At 45.6% G+C, this 18,856-nt stretch overlaps 1 protein-coding gene across 2 annotated transcripts in view; it reads right to left on the reverse strand.

Moving 5' to 3' along the window:
* The window catches only part of HADH (hydroxyacyl-CoA dehydrogenase), a 91,884-nt gene that overhangs the window by 32,582 nt on the left and 40,446 nt on the right, over positions 1–18,856 (reverse strand). For both annotated transcript variants that reach the window (XM_078775905.1, XM_068112560.2), the window contains exon 3: positions 2,407–2,564. In XM_078775905.1, the coding sequence (XP_078632031.1) occupies positions 2,407–2,564 (158 nt within the window). The remainder of the gene's footprint in view (positions 1–2,406; positions 2,565–18,856) is intronic.

Here is an 18,856-nt window from a genome sequence, read left to right on the forward strand (position 1 = left end):
CTGCCTTTCATTCATTAAAGGTGCTGTATAATTTAATACCCTCCCCCTTAAGAAATTTCATAAATATTTTGTTATAGAACTCTGTTCCCTCATCAGTCCATAACTTCTTTGGTTTCCTTTTGCTTTTACTAAATATTTCACTGAGAGCCAACATAAGAGTATCACCCCTTTTGTTTTTCAAAGGAACAACCCAAGCAAATCTACTCCTCAAATCAATAACGGCTAAAGCATACTTGTATCCCTTATCATTATTTAATTCAATTAAATCAGCGGACCAGATGTAATCAACACCCTTGGAATAAACCTTGCTTCTTTTAAACTTTGTGATTATAGGTTTATGTAATTCATTAGCCAAAAGCTCCTCAGTCTTGAAAACATCATTAGAGCTTAATAGGTTTTTGAGGGTGAAACACCTGAAGAACCAAGACCAAGTTTCAATTTAGCAATTATCAATTTTTTTCACAATAAACCTATCAACTTTCCCTCTCAACGTTGGATTTTGTATCAAACATAGATTACTAGCAGAAGTACCCGGCATTGCCGGGCGGGGGAGGGGAGGGGGAGGGGGAGGGGGAGGGGGAGGGGAGGGGAGGGGAACGGGGGGGGAGCGAGCCCCTTGGCAAAGCGAGCGATTTTTGGAGCGGGGGGGGGGGTGGGAGAAGTATAAAACACAAGGACACCAAGGACTTCCAGGACAGAAGTTGGTATTTCAAAAAAGTGGAATTGGGGTGAAATTAGCGGGGGTAGAAAAGATCAAGGTTTTGGATGGGGGAAGATAAGAGATGGTGGTGAACAGCTGTTTTAAAGACCTGGAGGGTGGAGTGGGATTGAAGAGAGTAAGGGAGTTTGTTCCAGAGGTGGGAGAAAAGAGGAATGAAGGAGTGAAGGTGAGCAGAGAGTCTTGATTTTGGTAGTTTAACCTTAAGAGGGTTGCAGGCAGATCTTGTGCGACCTTTAGGAATATTTGCGGGACCGAGCCCAGAGAAAGCTGGGGGGGCAAGGCCAGAGAGGAGTCGGTAGAAGACGGAAAGACCACCAACCTGCCTGCTGTGAGTGAGTGAGAGGCCCTTGGAGTTAGCTTCATCACGGGAGATTCCAATGATTCTGAATGCTTTGGTTTCAACAGCGTGAAGACGAGCTAGGTGTGAGGCAGGAGCACCAGCCCAGAGGGGAGAGCAGTATTCCATTGAGCTGCGGATGAAAGCCTTGTATGTGGTGAGGAGCTCAGGTGTGCCAAGGAAGGACTTCGCACGATGGAGGATGCCCAGTCGGCGACTGGCTTTGGAGGCCAGATTTGAAATGTGGTTTTCCCAGGAAGGATCATGGCAGATAGTGAGACCCAAAAGCTTGAGTGACAGAACTTCTTGGAGAGGATTATTCAGAAAGTGGATGGGAGGGTTGTCCAGTCGGTCTTTTCGGAGAGACATCGTAAGAGTGTGAGATTTGTCAGGATTGAAAGACATAAAGTCTTGTCTTGGTTTTAGCCGTTGCTTTTGGCTTGGGAGTCAGAGGGCGTACAAACCAACGTGAAGACCAGAGAACTGTCTATTAAAGAAAAGCAAGCAATTTTGAAGCTGAAAGAACAGAATACAGAATTAGAACGTTGGCACAAAAATTGGGCATAGCAAATGCAACAATTTGGAATATCTTGAAAAAGAAAGAAAGCACAAGTGTACTTTGCAATCGATAATGGCCAGGACAGCCAAGGAAAACGACTGCATTTGATGACAAAAAAATAATCAGTGCTGTGAGGAAAAACCCTAAAAACAATTCTCAGTGACATCACCAACAACCTCCAGAGTGCAGGGATGAAGGTATCGCAATCTACCATTCGCAGAAGACTTTGACAGCAAAATTACAAAGGCTACACCGCAAGATGGAAAGCACCAAAAGCATCAAGGCCAAATTCGAATTTGCTGTGGGGATATGGCAACACATTCACCTTCACTGTGGGCCCGGACCCAAGTGGCCTTGGTATAAATGGGCCTACAGAGGCCACTCGCTAAAACTGTGAATGCATTAGTTAGTTTGAAAGAGTATATATGGTACAAAATGATTACCATGCTAATCAACAGTTTAGTGCGTAGTAAAGTAGAATATAATCGCTAATTTCAGCATATGAATAGCGATCTGCATGGGTGGAAAACGAAGTAAGAAGAGATTTTAAAAATTACCTTAAACGGTGATTGATCAACCTTCAACAAAAGGAAAAACTGACGTTTCGGCCCTTACCCTTTGCCGGAGCAAAAATAAAACCCTTCGTCTTTTACTCCAAAGAAGGGCAAGGCCCAAAACATCAGTTTTCCTATTATTTAAGTTTGATAAACCACCATTTCAGGTAATTTTATGTTCTTACCCATCATTAAATGAAACCCTCCTTTAATCTGCACGAACAGAAATACTTACTCAGGTGCAAATTTGTCAAGGGTTGCAAACACATCCTGCTTGATTTGTAGATTTTCCACAATGGCCTCCACAACCAAGTCGGAGCTGTGCACGACCGAGGCAGCATCGATGCTTGTAGAGATGTTTTTCATGGTGTCTTGCACAAACTTCAACCCTGCCTGCCAAGTCATAGCCACATAGCTCAACCAGTACGATTACTCAATAGTTACATAGAGACTATCAAAATCAAGATTAATAGTAGACACAGTCAGGGGTAAGGCAAAATGTGGAATTGTCGGTAAGTGGCACTGACAGAGAAATGGACATGCACACCTGAACACAGTTTGTAATGTATGAGAATATCAGTTCATGTATGCTGGGTAGAGGAGAGCAAACATAAGTGGTAATAGGAAAGACGAAAAAACAAAAAGAGGGAAAAGTCAAACCGAAAACATGAAAAATCTGCTCAATGCAATTCCATAATTCGGTTTTAGAATGAGATAAAAACTCAGCGTAACAAGGAAACATTAGAACCACAAAAAAAAACAATCACAACTAATAAATGATGATACAAACCATGATGCACACGATTTTACAAAACTTAAAATCACTCAAAATACCAATGATGGTAAATAAATCACTCAAAAATACCAAAGGCAGCTATGCAGAAGTAGTTATTTCCTGTGACTGATGCAAAAGACTTCAGAGCATATTCAATGAGTTTGAAGAACAAAAATCAGGGTTGAAGTTTTTTGTGAACCACTGCTCTGCTCTGTTTTTAGTAACAAGGGGAAAGTGAAATACTTGTTTTGACGATGCTTAGTAAAATCAGTAAACATGAGACACTTCATTTGAAAACCAAATACCAGCAACCTGAGACGTCAATGGCGAGCATACGACCTGTTCCACAATTCAAACAAAATTATTGTTATTGATGGATAAATGTTTTACACGAGGGTAAACTAAGAGCTCGTGATACTGTTGCGGGGACGTGAATCGGGGGTAACGGTGTAAAATAGATTAGCTATACCATTAGTACATGATCAGCGTAAGTGTGCGGTTTCTGTGTGAAAACGATGGTTTCTGTGTAGAAGATGATAATCATGGCCCCTCCCCTCCGTAATGTGTCTACAAGCTTCCCCACCGTTCCCCTTCATCAAGTCTTTAAATCGATCCTTTTGCAATCTGTCTATTTGGTTTCTTTTCTTTTTTTCTTTTTTTTTCTTTTTTTTTGTATACAAGATCGAGGCTCGTGAAAGAGCTAACATTAATCACACAAAAAGACAAACCGACACACAAAACACAAAAAACAAGGGGAGCGGTAGACAAGATGGGGAGAGAGGGGGAAGGACACAAAAGAGAGGGGGAAGGACACAAAAGAGAGGGGGAAGGACACAAACACAACATTTGAGAGCAGGGACATCGGGAGGACTTGGGGGGAGGTGGGAGAGGATTAAAACATATGAACACTGCAAGGACTCTGGGGTGAATTACCGGGGGTAGAAAAGATCAAGGTTTTGGATGGGGGAAGATAAGAGATGGTGGTGAACAGTTGTTTTAAAGACCTGGAGGGAGGAGTGGGATTGAAGGGAGTGGGGGAGTTTGTTCCAGAGGCGGGAGAAAAGGGGAATGAAAGAGTGAAGGTGAGCAGAGAGCCTAGACTTTGGCAGTTTAACCAGAAGAGGGTTGCAGGCAAAAATCAGGGTTGAAGTTTTTTGTGAACCACTGCTCTGCTCTGTTTTTAGTAACAAGGGGAAAGTGAACCGAATTGCCAACCGAATTGCCAAACCGAATTGCCAAACCGAATTGCCAACAACCAGCTCCGCAAGCCCAGCAAATACCCTCCCCTCCCCAAACCGAGGACAGCAACAGTTCATTTCAAGAGGTAAGAACCGCCAAGACTGCCAGAATCATCTGAAACCACTCGCAACTGTGATTGTAGCGCGAGGCTCGACAGGCCAGGTGGAGAACCAATCAGCACATGGTCACGAGGTAAGAATAGCTGAGGGGTGGGGTCCGTTCGCGGCAGTAGAGAATGGGCAGTGAGTCTCGGATGGACAATCTGTTGCTAAATTTGTGATCAATCAGGAGGAGGATGTGACCTCGAGTCCACCTTGCGGTCCACGATTATAAAATTACAATACCTTTCGTTATCATCCTGAATATTCATCGCAAGAACAAGTTAATCTTCGTAACACTGTTGCTCAATGAATGAGGTTTCAAACAAATATTTTGCTTTTGCAAGCAAGTATTCACATAAAACACGATTCAGATCACCATCCATTTGGAACTGTTTTTTTCCTATACATAGTTGAGGTTCGTGAAAGAGCTCGTACCAGTGCACTGAACGTATCAGGACGCAACAGGACGAAAGGAACAGTAGAGAGGGGGGGGGGGGGGCACCAACTGCATAGTTGAAGGCCAAGATAGAGGCAGACTTGGACAAACAATTGGTGTGGCGAGGAATGGGGGGCAAGAGAGAAAATTGGAAATTTGGAAGGAGGAGGGATTGGAGTGTGGTGGAAAAGGGGGGGGTGAGGGGGGTGAGGAAATACTTGCCAATTTGTTGAACAAGCATAACCTGTGATTTTGGCTTTGTGATGCCCCTATGTCTTTTGACAACAGAATGCCAGCAATCGGCATGTGTTTTTTTTTGTCAGCATCAAATGTTTTATGTGGGGGTTGCGGGGGAGGAGCTCAGTCTAATAAGTAATATACAAGTATATACGTGATCGATGAGAGGATAGATTGATGAGAAAATAGAGAGGAGGTTATAGTTCTGCTTGAAGCTGGGATTCCTGGTTTATATCTATATAATGTGTTGATTTGTCTATTGTCTACTGCATGGACATTGCCCATAAGCCAAATCACCTATTGGCTGATATCCAAAGGAGCCAGAAGGAAAGAGGACAAACACTCCATGGACAAAACTAATATGCCAGATATTTGGAATGTCTGCAGGGTCACATCAAGCGTACACTGATAACTTGGGCAATCATTATCTAGTTGTAAAACTGCCCCTGATAAAAGCTTTACAAGCTGCTCTGCAATCCCTATGTCGATAGATTTAGCTTTATTCAAACTGTTAAGGAAACTTTTTGTGTTCTCTGTTGCAAACAGTTGTGATCAACAAGTGAGCGTTATTGACCACAGCTGACCTCATGAGTGAGACGCATGATCAGCAAAAGGAGAGGAAAGGGCCTCATCTCCACTGATGATTCATTTTTCAAGGCATCAGTGCACACCGTTGTTCCTGCAGAGGTTTTGATCTGCACGAGTCCTGACAATGCCTAATCAAAACCTGATTGTCCAGGTGATTTGGGATGCATGTGTGTGTGCTCACTGAAACCTTGTGCAACCCTTTTGGAGTTGTTAAAACTGCCTCTGGTAGGACAACTTTTGGATCAACTGGCTTGTTATTGGGAAGTAATCTGAGCAGTGTATACTTGGAGGTGTACCATACACTTTAGTGTACATGCATTGGAGAAAAATATTTCCAAATGTGTCAATATTTTTTACCTTTGCTGGGGAGTGAGGAGATAGAAATCACCTTAGAACAGTGAGAAGCGTATCGATTAGTATGCTCCGTGTTTCGGGTAGTATAGCCATCTCGATGTATTGAGCAGGGAAATGTTAGTTTAAGAATAGTCCTGATTAAATTTGCATCATACGAAGGCTGATGAGTTGTCCAATAAATAGCGAAGGATTAAGGTGAAGGACCTGTCTGTGGAACCTTCTGTAATCTCTGGGTGAGGTGCCATTGAGGCCTTGAAAGAGAGAGGGACGAGTTAAGAGAGGGGCATCATCAAGAAAGAGAGGGACATCATCAAGAAAGAGAGAAGCAGCATCCAGAGAAAGAGAGGGGCATCATCCAGAGAAAGAGAGGGGCATCATCCAGAGAAAGAGAGGGCGTCATCAAGAGAAAGAGAGGGGCGTCATCCAGAGAAAGAGAGGGGCGTCATCCAGAGAAAGAGAGGAGCGTCGTCCACAGAAAGAGAGGGCGTCATCCAGAGAAAGAGAGGGGCGTCATCCAGAGAAAGAGAGGAGCGTCATCCAGAGAAAGAGAGGGGCGTCATCCAGAGAAAGAGAGGAGCGTCATCCAGAGAAAGAGAGGAGCGTCATCCAGAGAAAGAGAGGGGCGTCATCCAGAGAAAGAGAGGGGCGTCATCCAGAGAAAGAGAGGGGCGTCATCCAGAGAAAGAGAGGGGCGTCATCCAGAGAAAGAGAGGGGCGTCATCCAGAGAAAGAGAGGGGCGTCATCCAGAGAAAGAGAGGGGCGTCATCCAGAGAAAGAGAGGGGCGTCATCCAGGGAAAGAGAGGGGCGTCATCCAGAGAAAGAGAGATGCATCATCCAGAGAAAGAGAGGGGCGTCATCCAGAGAAAGAGAGGGGTGTCATCCAGAGAAAGAGAGGGGCATCATCCAGAGAAAGAGAGGGGCATCATCCAGAGAAAGAGAGGGGTGTCATTCAGAGAAAGAGGGGAGCGTCATCGAGAGAAAGAGAGGGGCGTCATCCAGAGAAAGAGAGGGGCGTCATTCAAAGAAAGAGAGGGGCATCTGTTACGAATTCCGGGTTTATGGGAATGGCTATTCAGGTCATTTCTTATTAATGTTTATTCTATTAAAGGTTGTTGTGGTTAAAGGGGTAGAAGCGCTTCTGGTAACCACGAGACCGGAAACGGGATCGTGAACCGGAAGAAAAGAAGAAGACAAGGTCTGGAAAGAAAAGCAGCCATCCTCTTCGACCAGCGGACGCGGGTCAAGTCGCCTTTTACCTGCGGCAGAACGCTGAGTTGGAAAAGCCCGTCTGGCGCGAGGAGTTACCTGCGCGGGGTAATTACCTGTTACGTGTCCGGTTGCCGGGGGTTCCTGGAAGGAACCAAGCGTCCGGCACAGTTCGCCTCAACGTCTACGAGAACGAGTACGGGTGGCGCCTGGGGCCTCGAGCGCTTGGCGAGCCGTTCACAGCCCAGAGGCCGCGATCACGGGCTCCGACCTCGGTGGCTTGCCGAGAAGGGGTCCGCTGCAGCAGCTGTTCCCGTCACGGGACGTGCACGTTTGGAGCACGTCAGGAAGGTGTCTGTTCAACCGCCCGCGTGCGGAGATCGAGCTACTAAGGCGCAGGGTCGGCGCGAACATCGCCATCCTAGTCGACCTTGTTCGGCCATTGACTTGAGATCGCGATTCGCCGGCGCGAATCGACCTTCACCTGGGTCGGGAGGGGCCCAGAGACATTGTGAGAGACATTGACCATTGAGGGTGCCGTAAGTAGGGGGCAAGGTGGGAATATATAAGATGGCCATCTTAGAAGTATTGTAGGAATGCATATGGAGGGTTGAAGTATTGTGTTGTTGATGATTCTACTCAGGGGTGAATATATTGTTGATTGATCCGGATCCTTGGTGTGGTTTCCTTATTGATTTGGATTGTTTCCTTCGTTGGTCCACTGGAGGGTTTACTTGGTTTTGATTGCGTTACGAAAGCGTATAAATCATATATCTTTCTGGCGGGGTTCCTCTCAAGGTCCGGGGGTCACCGAGACCAGGTGGTCACAGGGAGGACCACGTAACACATCATCCAAAGAAAGAGAGGGGCGTCATCCAGAGAAAGAGAGGGGCGTCATCCAGAGAAAGAGAGGGGCGTCATCCAGAGAAAGAGAGGGGCATCATCCAAAGAAAGAGAGGGGCATCATCCAGAGAAAGAGAGGGGCGTCATCCAGAGAAAGAGAGGGGCGTCATCCAGAGAAAGAGAGGGGCGTCATCCAGAGAAAGAGAGGGGCGTCATCCAGAGAAAGAGAGGGGCGTCATCCAGAGAAAGAGGGTGGAGTTTCAGTCTTCACTTTTTCGCTCTCCTCAAAATAAAGTCTCTGCTTGGTCACCTCGAGTGTGGCAGTTTTATCGTTGCCTGCTTCGTCACTTGGTTCGTCGACCCACGCCACGACACAAGGCCTCACACGGTTCTCGCTCCCTTCCCCGGCCATGCTCGAGCCTGGAGTGTGGAATCTTAATTTCTATATTCCCCTTGTAAATAATTATTTAATGTAAATTTGTGTTTATTTCTCCCCTCCACCCCCATCTCCCCAACTACCCATCCCACCTTTGTTACCCCACTATCATGTTCTATTCTTCCCCAGTTATTTGTTGGAGGGGAATAAACACCGTTAAATCAGAAGCTAAGTCTCTCTTGCGCTTCTTGTCGTTCTCGTATGTGCTAACTCATCATAAAATGAACGCTGTCCTTGGGAGTAAAAAGTCGGTTCAGTCCATTTGTTAAGTGGTCGGTGTTAATCGACTGCTCGGCATGACATTGTGGGGGCTGTTCGGGAATATCACCACTATCAGATGTAAATGTAAAATGATGTAAATGTAAAATGTGACAAAGTCATCAACTCTGCTCTTCCCTCTTTCCCCCGCCACCCGCCCCCCCCTCACCCCTGCCTCTACTTTGGCCTTCTGTACATGTCTGCCTCTATCTTGGCCTTCAACTCTGCTGTTAGTGTTCCCCCCCCCCCCCCCCGACCCCACTCCCCTCTCTCTACTGGTCCTATTTGTCCTGTTACATCCTGATCTGTTCAGTGTACTAGCTCTTCCACCAGCCTTGACTATGTACCCAAAAAAACAACAAGAAGAAAAAAAACAACGGAACATTTAACGCTTCCCCCTCCTCTAACATGCAATCACCAACATCACAGGAACCGTGATCAAGATAGTATGGACTACATGTCATGGCCCATCACAGTTGCCAGATCACAATCCCACGAGATATGCGGAAACCCCATGGAATTGCAACAAACGACCCAAAACCAATTATCTTCTTCATGATGCATATATACACATCGTTGAAAGTAAATAAAGTACTGACGGATGCTTTCTTTCACAATATCATGAGATTCCCCTGGCCAAATACTTTATAATGACAAGGGTTGTATTGTCTCTGGTCGAGACGTTTAAGAAAAAATAGTTGGAGATTAAAGCAAGGACCAGCATAACCCCAACGGTGAATGCTTTGATTGCTGAGAGAATGCTTTAGTTGTTTTACACTGAAGGGCAAACTTATCGGGAGGGCATGGCAGTTGTGAATATGACAGCTCCGAAGACGTATTTGGCTTTGCATAGCAGTAATTACCAACATGGCAGCGGTATTATTTTTCAGGTTGAAATTGTGGGTGGAGTCAGGCCAGCCATCCAACCAATGGGTGGACGGACTGTATACAGAGACAGACAGACGGACGAACAAGCATATTGTTATATAGATTTATTAAAATACTATACAGGCAGTCCCCAGTTTATGAACACCTGGCTTCAAGGCATCCATTTATACGAACATTATACTTTATAAACATGTTCAAGGCTTTTGAATGTTCAATCCATTCACACAAACACGTTTTTTTTTAACATACCACGCTGAGCGCTAAACACAAGAAATGGGACCTCGAGAAGGAATTACACATTCACACCATAATTCACACCTCATTCACACGGGCTTAGTCCAACACTCTTCCGCCATTTCACATGCCCTTCTCTCTACGGGGTTCCTTACTGGCCCAAGAGGCAGCAGAGCTCGCCCTGCTTCACCATAAACCCCCTCCAGCTCGTTATCCCTAGTCATCCCTTATACTACACACGATCGACTCACTCTATTTTATTCATTTTTTTAATGCATTTTATAACGTTTTTATGTGATTCAAATAGGGTTTCATAGGGTTTTTTGCTCACCTGGAACGAAGTTCAGGGGAGCTTATGCAATGGCGCATTGTCCGTCCGACAGTCCGTTCATCCGGCAGTCCGTCCATCCATCAGTCCATCCGTCCGTAAATACTTGAAACTTCTTCTCCGAAACCGCAGATGGGATTGCGACCAAATTTGGCACAAATTATATTTGTTGTGTTGTGACTAAAGTTTGTTCATGGCATAAATAAAAAAATCGGATGAATTACTAAAGCCCTTAAAATGGTGAAGATGAATTACTAAAGCCCTTAAAATGTTAAAGATGAATTACTAAAGCCCTTAAAATGTTGAAGATGAATTACGAAAGCCCTTAAAATGTTAAAGATGAATTACTAAAGCCCTTAAAATGTTGAGGATGAATTACTAAAGCCCTTAAAATGTTGAATATGAATTACGAAAGACCTTAAGCCCTTAAAATGTTGAATATGAATTACTAAAGCCCTGAAAATGTTGAATATGAATTACTAAAGCCCTTAAAATGTTGAAGATTAATTACTAAAGCCCTTAAAATGTTGAATATGAATTACGAAAGACCTTAAGCCCTTAAAATGATGAGGATGAATTACTAAAACCCTTAAAATGATGAGTATGAATTACTAAAGCCCTTAAAATGATGAGGGTTAATTACTAAAGCCCTTAAAATGATGAGGATGAATTACTAAAGCCCTTAAAATGCTGAGGATGAATTACTAAAGCCCTTAAAATGTTGAATATGAATTAGGAAAGACCTTAAAATGTTGAAGGTAAACTACTAAAGCCCTTAAAATTCTGAAGATTAATTACTAAAGCCCTTAAAATGCTGAAGATGAATTACTAAAGCCCTTAAAATGTTGAAGATGAATTACTAAAGCCCTTAAAATGCTGAAGATGAATTACTAAAGCCCTTAATATGCTGAAGATGAATTACTAAAGCCCTTAAAATGCTGATGATGAATTACTAAAGCCCTTAAAATGCTGAAGATGAATTACTAAAGCCCTTAAAATGTTGAAGATGAATTACTAAAGCCCTTAAAATGTTGAAGATGAATTACTAAAGCCCTTAAAATGCTGAGTCATCTTTTATAACCCTATTTGTGAACGTCTGTTTGTTCAGTTGTGCCTCATGGACAGTCTAAGGAAGTGACATGGAGAGGGAAGAGGGGGCCCATGGGGGGTAACGTTTCACGACAAAAAACATGGGCACATCAGATTTAGACAAGGGGCGTGGCTTCCTCCGACTATAAAAAGCCCACTACACACAGGTGACTGACTATTTATTTTCCGGGCAATGCCGAGTAACTCTGCTAGTTATGAATATTTCTAACATCTGAGAAGAATGCATAATTTTTGACTTTCATAAATTGGCTTCATTTTTGTGAAGTAGTAATGTCGTAGGTAATGTACTTTCCTTATTGATATGCATTTTAAGAAACGTTTCGGATAGATACAGATGTTCATATAATCACATCCACAAGGATACAACTACTTGAGAGTGAAAGTGACAACGAGATTCTAATGGAGCATTTGTGTGGTTGCTGTGTGGTGCATTTGGGTTTACCTCAATGGATGGAGGTCTCAATGGCTCAACAATCGAGTTTATCTCAATGGCTCAACAATGTATGGAGGTCCTCAATGCCAAACAGGAAATTAGAGCCGTCTCCCTTGACATATCACGTGCCTTCGATACGGTCTGGCATCCCGCTCTGCTCACCAAACTCTCCTCTTTTGGTATCCATGGAAATCTCCACGCGTGGCGGACTTCCTCGGACTTCCTCGTGGCGGACTTCCTCTCTAGTCGTAGTCAACGTGTGGCCCTGAATGGGTTTCTCTCATCTCCTCTTCCTGTTCAGGCTGGAGTTCCCCAAGGCAGTGTTCTGGGCCCTGTGCTTTTTCTGGTCTTCATCAATGATCTCTCTGACTCTCTTGAAAATCCTCTCTATCTCTTTGCTGATGACTCTACTCTCTGTCGCTCCATTCCTCATCCCTCAGATCGGCAGTCTGCAGCCTCCTCACTCTCTGCAGACCTGGACAAAATCACAGACTGGGCAAACAAGTGGAACATGTCTTTCAATCCTGACAAATCTCACACTCTTACGATGTCTCTCCGAAAAGACCGACTGGACAACACTCCTATCCACTTTCTGAATAATCCTCTCCAAGAAGTTCTGTCACTCAAGCTTTTGGGTCTCACTATCTGCCATGATCTTTCCTGGGAAAACCACATTTCAAATCTGGCCTCCAAAGCCAGTCGCCGACTGGGCATCCTCCGTCGTGCGAAGTCCTTCCTTGGCACACCTGAGCTCCTCACCACACACAAGGCTTTCATCCGCAGCTCAATGGAATACTGCTCTCCCCTCTGGGCTGGTGCTCCTGCCTCACACCTAGCTCGTCTTCACGCTGTTGAAACCAAAGCATTCAGAATCATTGGAATCTCCTGCGATGAAGCTAACTCCAAGGGCCTCTCACTCACTCAGCGCAGGCAGGTTGGTGGTGGTCTTTCCGTCTTCTACCGACTCCTCTCTGGCCTTGCCCCCCAGCTCTCTCTGGGCTCTGTCCCGCAAATATTCCTACATGTCGCACAAGATCTGCCTGCAACCCTCTTATGGTTAAACTGCCAAAATCAAGACTCTCTGCTCACCTTCACTCCTTCATTCCTCTTTTCTCCCACCTCTGGAATAAACTCCCTCACTCTCTTCAATCCCACTCCACCCTCCAGGTCTTTAAAACAGCTGTTCACCACCATCTCTTATCTTCCCCCATCCAAAACCGTGATCTTTTCTACCCCCGCTAATTTCACCCCAATTCCACTTTTTTGAAATACCAACTTCTGTCCTGGAAGTCCTTGGTGTCCTTGTGTTTTATACTTCTCCCACCCCCCCCCCCCCTTCCCACGCCTCCTCCCCCCAAGCCCTCTCCCTCCCACACATCTCCCTGCTCTCAAATGTTGTGTTTGTGTGCTTCCCCTTCTCTCCCCATCTTGTCTTCCGCTCCCTCTTTTTATATATTTTGTTTGTCTGGTTGATTTGTTTGTGAAATAAATGTTAGCTCTTTCACGAGCCTCGATTCAGTATACAACAAAAAAAAAAAAAAATCTCAAATAAACTACCCACCCGCTCCTCAAATTCCAGCAACATAATTATAAGGCTAAATATTTACTTTCACAATGTAATGGATGGATGATCCTTCTTGAGCCGTCAGGCATATAGGGATGCCGAGGCAGTTACAATCCGGGACAGGTTGCTACTCTGACACAAGAAGTCAGGGCAGGAATTTGGAATCTGTTCATGGTGCCGGCGATAACATGCCTACTCTACACAAAGGACACAGTAGGAATTTTAACGTCCACTAATTAATGCTGGCAGATGGGACGCCCAATTTAACATCCATTTGAGGGACAGCACACACATAGATGAATCTTGTGTTTGTGTCCTTCCCCCTCTTCCCCCTCTCTTTTGTGTCCTTCCCCCTCTCTCCCCATCTTGTCTGCCGCTCCTCTTGTTTTTTGTGTTTTGTGTGTCGGTTTGTCTTTTTGTGTGATTAATGTTAGCTCTTTCACGAGCCTCGATCTTGTATACAAAAAAAAAATAAAAAAATAAAAAAATAAAAAAAATCTAATTATAAGGCGAGATCTTTGATCACATTGATCGATGCGAGACAATGCGAGACACACATTGATCGATCGCGAGATCTTTGTCGGCGAGTCACGTTTTTTCGAAGCTGTCCATGCTCTCATGCTTTCGAAGTTAAGTAATTGTTCACAATTGTGTTTTTGTCGAAACTGTATTTATCTTTCGGTGTGTGTACCTACAGTGTGTCCTACAGTGTGTCCTCTCTCCCCATCTTGTCTGCCGCTCCCCTTGTTTTTTGTGTTTTGTGTGTCGGTTTGTCTTTTTGTGTGATTAATGTTAGCTCTTTCACGAGCCTCGATCTTGTATACAAAAAAAAAAAAAAAAAAAAAAAAAATCTAATTATAAGGCGAGATCTTTGATCACATTGATCGATGCGAGACAATGCGAGACACACATTGATCAATCGCGAGATCTTTGTCGGCGAGTCACGTTTTTTCGAAGCTGTCCATGCTCTCATGCTTTCGAAGTTAAGTAATTGTTCACAATTGTGTTTTTGTCGAAACTGTATTTATCTTTCGGTGTGTGTACCTACAGTGTGTCCTTAGGAAGATTCTCGGTGTTAATTTTTCATACCTGCATAGAAAATCGTCGGTTAATTCGTGTCGCGTCTTTTGAGGCCTTGTAGTTGTAGGCTACCGTGTCCTACCTTGAGGCTTTGTTTTTCTCTCAGCGGTCCGTCGATTGTGCTCCAATTACTTTCGTTCTCTGTGTTTCCCAGTCTTTTCACCCCATACGTCCTTGTTTAAAATCTCAACTCAAAATATATATATATATATTTCCTTCTTTATTCTTATTCGTTGTTCTTATTCGTTTATTCGTTGTTCTTATTCGTTCGTTCCTTCTTCGATCACGTGTTTCACCTCCATTTCCCCAGATAGTTTTCACTGTTAAATTTTAAAATGTTTAAACTTTCCCCTGAAGTACTGTATTCTGTCGTATATTATAACACCTTTTTCTTCTTCTTCTTTAAAAGGGTGTTTTCGACTTGCTCACCAAATCTATTCATTCCAAAAAAAAATCCCATCTCTTACAGTTCCTCTTTCCTACATTCCCTAAACTCACCTGCACTCCATCCCCCCTCCAGCGTTCTCAAACGTATTTTTGACTCGAAGGTCACAAGAAACTCATTTTGCAATAAATGTTCATTTCCCATTAATCGTACACTTTCTAAAATCCAATCTCACCCGTCCCCTCATAATCTTCCCCATCACCCCTCCCCTCCAAAACTCCCCCTTTGCCCCTCCCCTCCAAATCTTCCCCATCACCCATCTCTTTCAAATCTTCCCCCTTGCCCCTCCCCTCCAAATCTTCCCCATCACCCATCCCTTTCAAATCTTCCCCCTTGCCCCTCCCCTCCAAATCCTCCCCATCACCCATCCCTTTCAAACCTCCCCCCTTACCCCTTCCCTCCTAAACTCCGCCCACACCCCTCCCCTCATAGACTCCCCCTCACCCCTCCCCTCCTAGACTCCCCCCTCACCCCTCCCCTCCAAATCCCCCATCCCTTTAAATCCCCCCCCCCTTGTCCCTTCCCTCCTAAACTCCCCCCTCGCCCCTCCCCTTCAAATCTCCCCATCCTCATTTCTTCTCCATTTCCCCCCTCTCACCCCTCCTCCTCCTCAAAGCATCCTCCCCGCTTCTTCCCCCTTCCAACTCTCACCTCCATCTCCCCCAACCTTCTGCCTCGCTCTTCCCCCTCCTCAAATAACACCTCACTGTGCCTCACCCAATCACCATCAAACCTTTTGTCTGCCCCATCCTTCCCTTTCTCCGAGCTATTGAGAAATCTCTGACACACCTTCAACAGCTCTCCCTACCTCTTCCTCCTCTTCCACATCTTACGCTACCCCTCCCCCCCCCCCCCCCCCCTGTTCTGTATCCGATGCTCCCCCTTCCTCTTCATTAACGGTATGGACCTCAAACATCCGGGGCCTTCGCTCAAACTTGACTGATCTTTCCATCCAGGTTGCTTCTGACAAACCAGACGTGGTCTGCTTAACAGAAACTTTCCTCCTTCATGATGTCTCTGATTCCTTAGTATCTCTCCCTGCTTACTCCCTCCTCCGGTATGATAGACCTGAGCCTCGTCCTGGAGGTGGGGTTGCTATCTTTATCAAAAACTCTCTTCCTCACTCGCCCTGCACTGCTCTCTCTCCACCTCACCCCCAGGAATACCTCTGGCTACGACTTCCCCTTCGCTCCCACCTTTTGTTCATATGTGTGTTGTACCGTCCACCAAACAGTGATGACTCCATCTACGTCTCGCTGTCTGATAATATGGACCAACTTCTATCTACTCATCCCAACTCTCTCTTCCTCATATGTGGTGATTTCAATTGTCACCATGCCAGTTGGCTGGGTGTGGGTACCTCTCTCACCAGCCGTGGCTCCTCAGCAAAGGACTTCAGCGACTCACTGGGACTGACACAATCTGTCAATTTCCCGACCCGGATCTCAGTCAACGGAGCATCTTCTCTTCTGGACTTGGTTATGACTAACTTCCCTGAAAATGTCTGCTGCTCTTCTTCTGCTCCAATCGGCTCATCTGATCATGTGCTTGTTAAAGTGGACATCTCTCTGACCATTCTCAGAGAGCCTCCTCAGCGTCGACGAATCTGGCATTTCACTCAGGCCAACTGGCACGGTCTTCAAGCAGCCTTCAAGCAGCCATCAATGACCGCCTCTGACATCAACTCATCCTGGGAATTCTTCCAAAGTAAATTGCTCTCTCTCTCATACACAGATTTATCCCATCTCGTCTTTAGTTGTCATATCCTTCCTCCCGTCCATGGTACACGGATTCTTGTGGTGAGGCTGTTGCCCAGAAACAACTTGCCTTCGTCTCCTGGAAAGCAAATCCAATGTAAGGAAATCTCATTTCCTTTCACAAAGCCCGAAACAAGTGTGTGTCCACCCTCAGGAGAGCCAGGAAACAATATCTCTCCGTTCTCAAGACCGAACTCTCTTTTCTGTCACCCTCTTCCAAATCCTGGTGGCATCTGGTCAAATCTGTTTCTGGTGTTTGTTCCCCCTCCATCCCCTCCTTACCTCAAACGGCTACACAGCTGACTCCGCAGGTGAAAAAGCTGAATGCCTTAACTCTGTGTTTGCCTCTAAATCTTGTGTCCCAAACCCATCCCTCTCTGTACCCACCATACCCAGTCGTACCCAGCTGCTCCTGGACTCTGTGTCCTTTCCTCCTGACAAGATGGAAAAGTTTCTTTTCATCCTCGGCTCTGATTCTGCAACTGGACCTGACGACATCAGCCCAGGGGTCTAAAATCCTGTTCTTCCGCTCTTTCACTCCCTCTCTCTGTTCTCTTCACCCTCTCTTTTGCTCAAGGTCATCTGCCATCTGCTTGGAAATCAGCCAACATCACCGCTTTACACAAAAAATGTGCAAAAACAGATCCTTGCAACTACAGACCAATCAGCCTGCTCCCAATTATCAGCAAAGTCATGGAATCCATCATTGCTTCGGATATGAAATCTTTCCTCTTCTCCAATGGCTTGATCTCTGATCATCAATTTGGTTTCAGACCAGGTCACTCTACTCTGGACATGCTGCTTCTGCTGTCTCAACAATGGATGGAGGTCCTCAATGCCAAACAGGAAATTAGAGCTGTCTCCCTTGACATATCACGTGCCTTCGATACGGTCTGGCACCCCGCTCTGCTCACAAAACTCTCCTCCTTTGGTATCCATGGAAATCGCCATGCATGGCTGGCGGACTTCCTCTCTCGTCGCAGTCAATGTGTGGCCCTGAATGGGTTTCTCTCATCTCCTCTTCATGTTCAGGCTGGAGTTCCCCAAGGCAGTGTTCTGGGCCCGGTGCTTTTTCTGGTCTTCATCAATGATCTCTCTGACTCCCTTGAAAATCCTCTCTATCTCTTTGCTGATGACTCCACTCTCTGCCGCTCCATTCCTCATCCCTCAGATCGGCAGTCTGCAGCCTCCTAACTCTCTGCAGACCTGGACAAAATCACAGACTGGGCAAACAAGTGGAACATGTCTTTCAATCCTGACAAATGTCACACTCTTACGATGTCTCTCCGAAAAAACCGACTGGACAACCCTCCCATCCACTTTCTGAATAATCCTCTCCAAGAAGTTCTGTCACTCAAGCTTTTGGGTCTCACTATCTGCCATCATCTTTCCTGGGAAAACCACATTTCCAAGCTGGCCTCCAAACCCAGTCGCCGACTGGGCATCCTCCGTCGTGCGAAGTCCTTCCTTGGCACACCTGGGCTTCTCACCACATACAAGGCTTTCATCCGCAGCTCAATGGAGTACTGCTCTCCCCTCTGGGCTGGTGCTCCTGCCTCACACCTAGCTCGTCTTCACAGCTGTTGAAACCAAAGCATTCAGAATCATTGGAATCTCCCGCGATGAAGCTATCTCCGAGGGCCTTTCACTTACTCACCGCAGGCAGGTTGGTGGTCTTTCCGTCTTCTACCAACTCCTCTCCGACCTTGCTCCCCCAGCTCTCACTGGGCTCTGTCCCCCAAATATTCCTACAGGTCGCACAAGATCTGCCTGCAACCCTCTTATGGTTAAACTGCCAACATCAAGACTCTCTGCTCACCTTCACTCCTTCATTTCCTCTTTTCCCCCTGCCTCTGGAACAAACTCCCTCACTCTCTTCAATCCCACTCCTCCCTCCAGGTCTTTAAAACAGCTGTTCACCACCATCTCTTGTCTTCCCCCATCCAAAACCTTGATCTTTTCTACCCCTGCTAATTTCACCCCAAATCCACTTTTTTGAAATACCAACTTCTTTCCTGGAAGTCCTTGGTGTCCTTGTGTTTTATACTTCTCCCACCCCCCTACCCCTTCCCACGCCTCCACCCCCCCCCCCCCAAGCCCTCTCCCTCCCACACATCTCCCGATGTCCCTGCTCTCAAATGTTGTTTTTGTGTGCTTCCCCTTCTCTCCCCATTTTGTCTACCGCTTCCTCTTTTGATATATTTTGTTTGTCTGTGATTTTTTTTTGTGTTAAATGTTAGCTCTTCCACGAGCCTCGATTCTGTATTTAAAAAATCAAAAAAAATCACCGGGATAACAGTTGATAGCTCGGCTGAGATTCAAACCCAGGCTAGATGGCTTTGAGGTGAGTGTGCGTACCTCAAGGGCCAGG

The sequence above is a fragment of the Myxine glutinosa genome, chromosome 4 (assembly GCF_964187855.1).
Source record: "Myxine glutinosa chromosome 4, kmMyxGlut1.1, whole genome shotgun sequence".
Lineage (NCBI taxonomy): Eukaryota > Metazoa > Chordata > Myxini > Myxiniformes > Myxinidae > Myxine > Myxine glutinosa.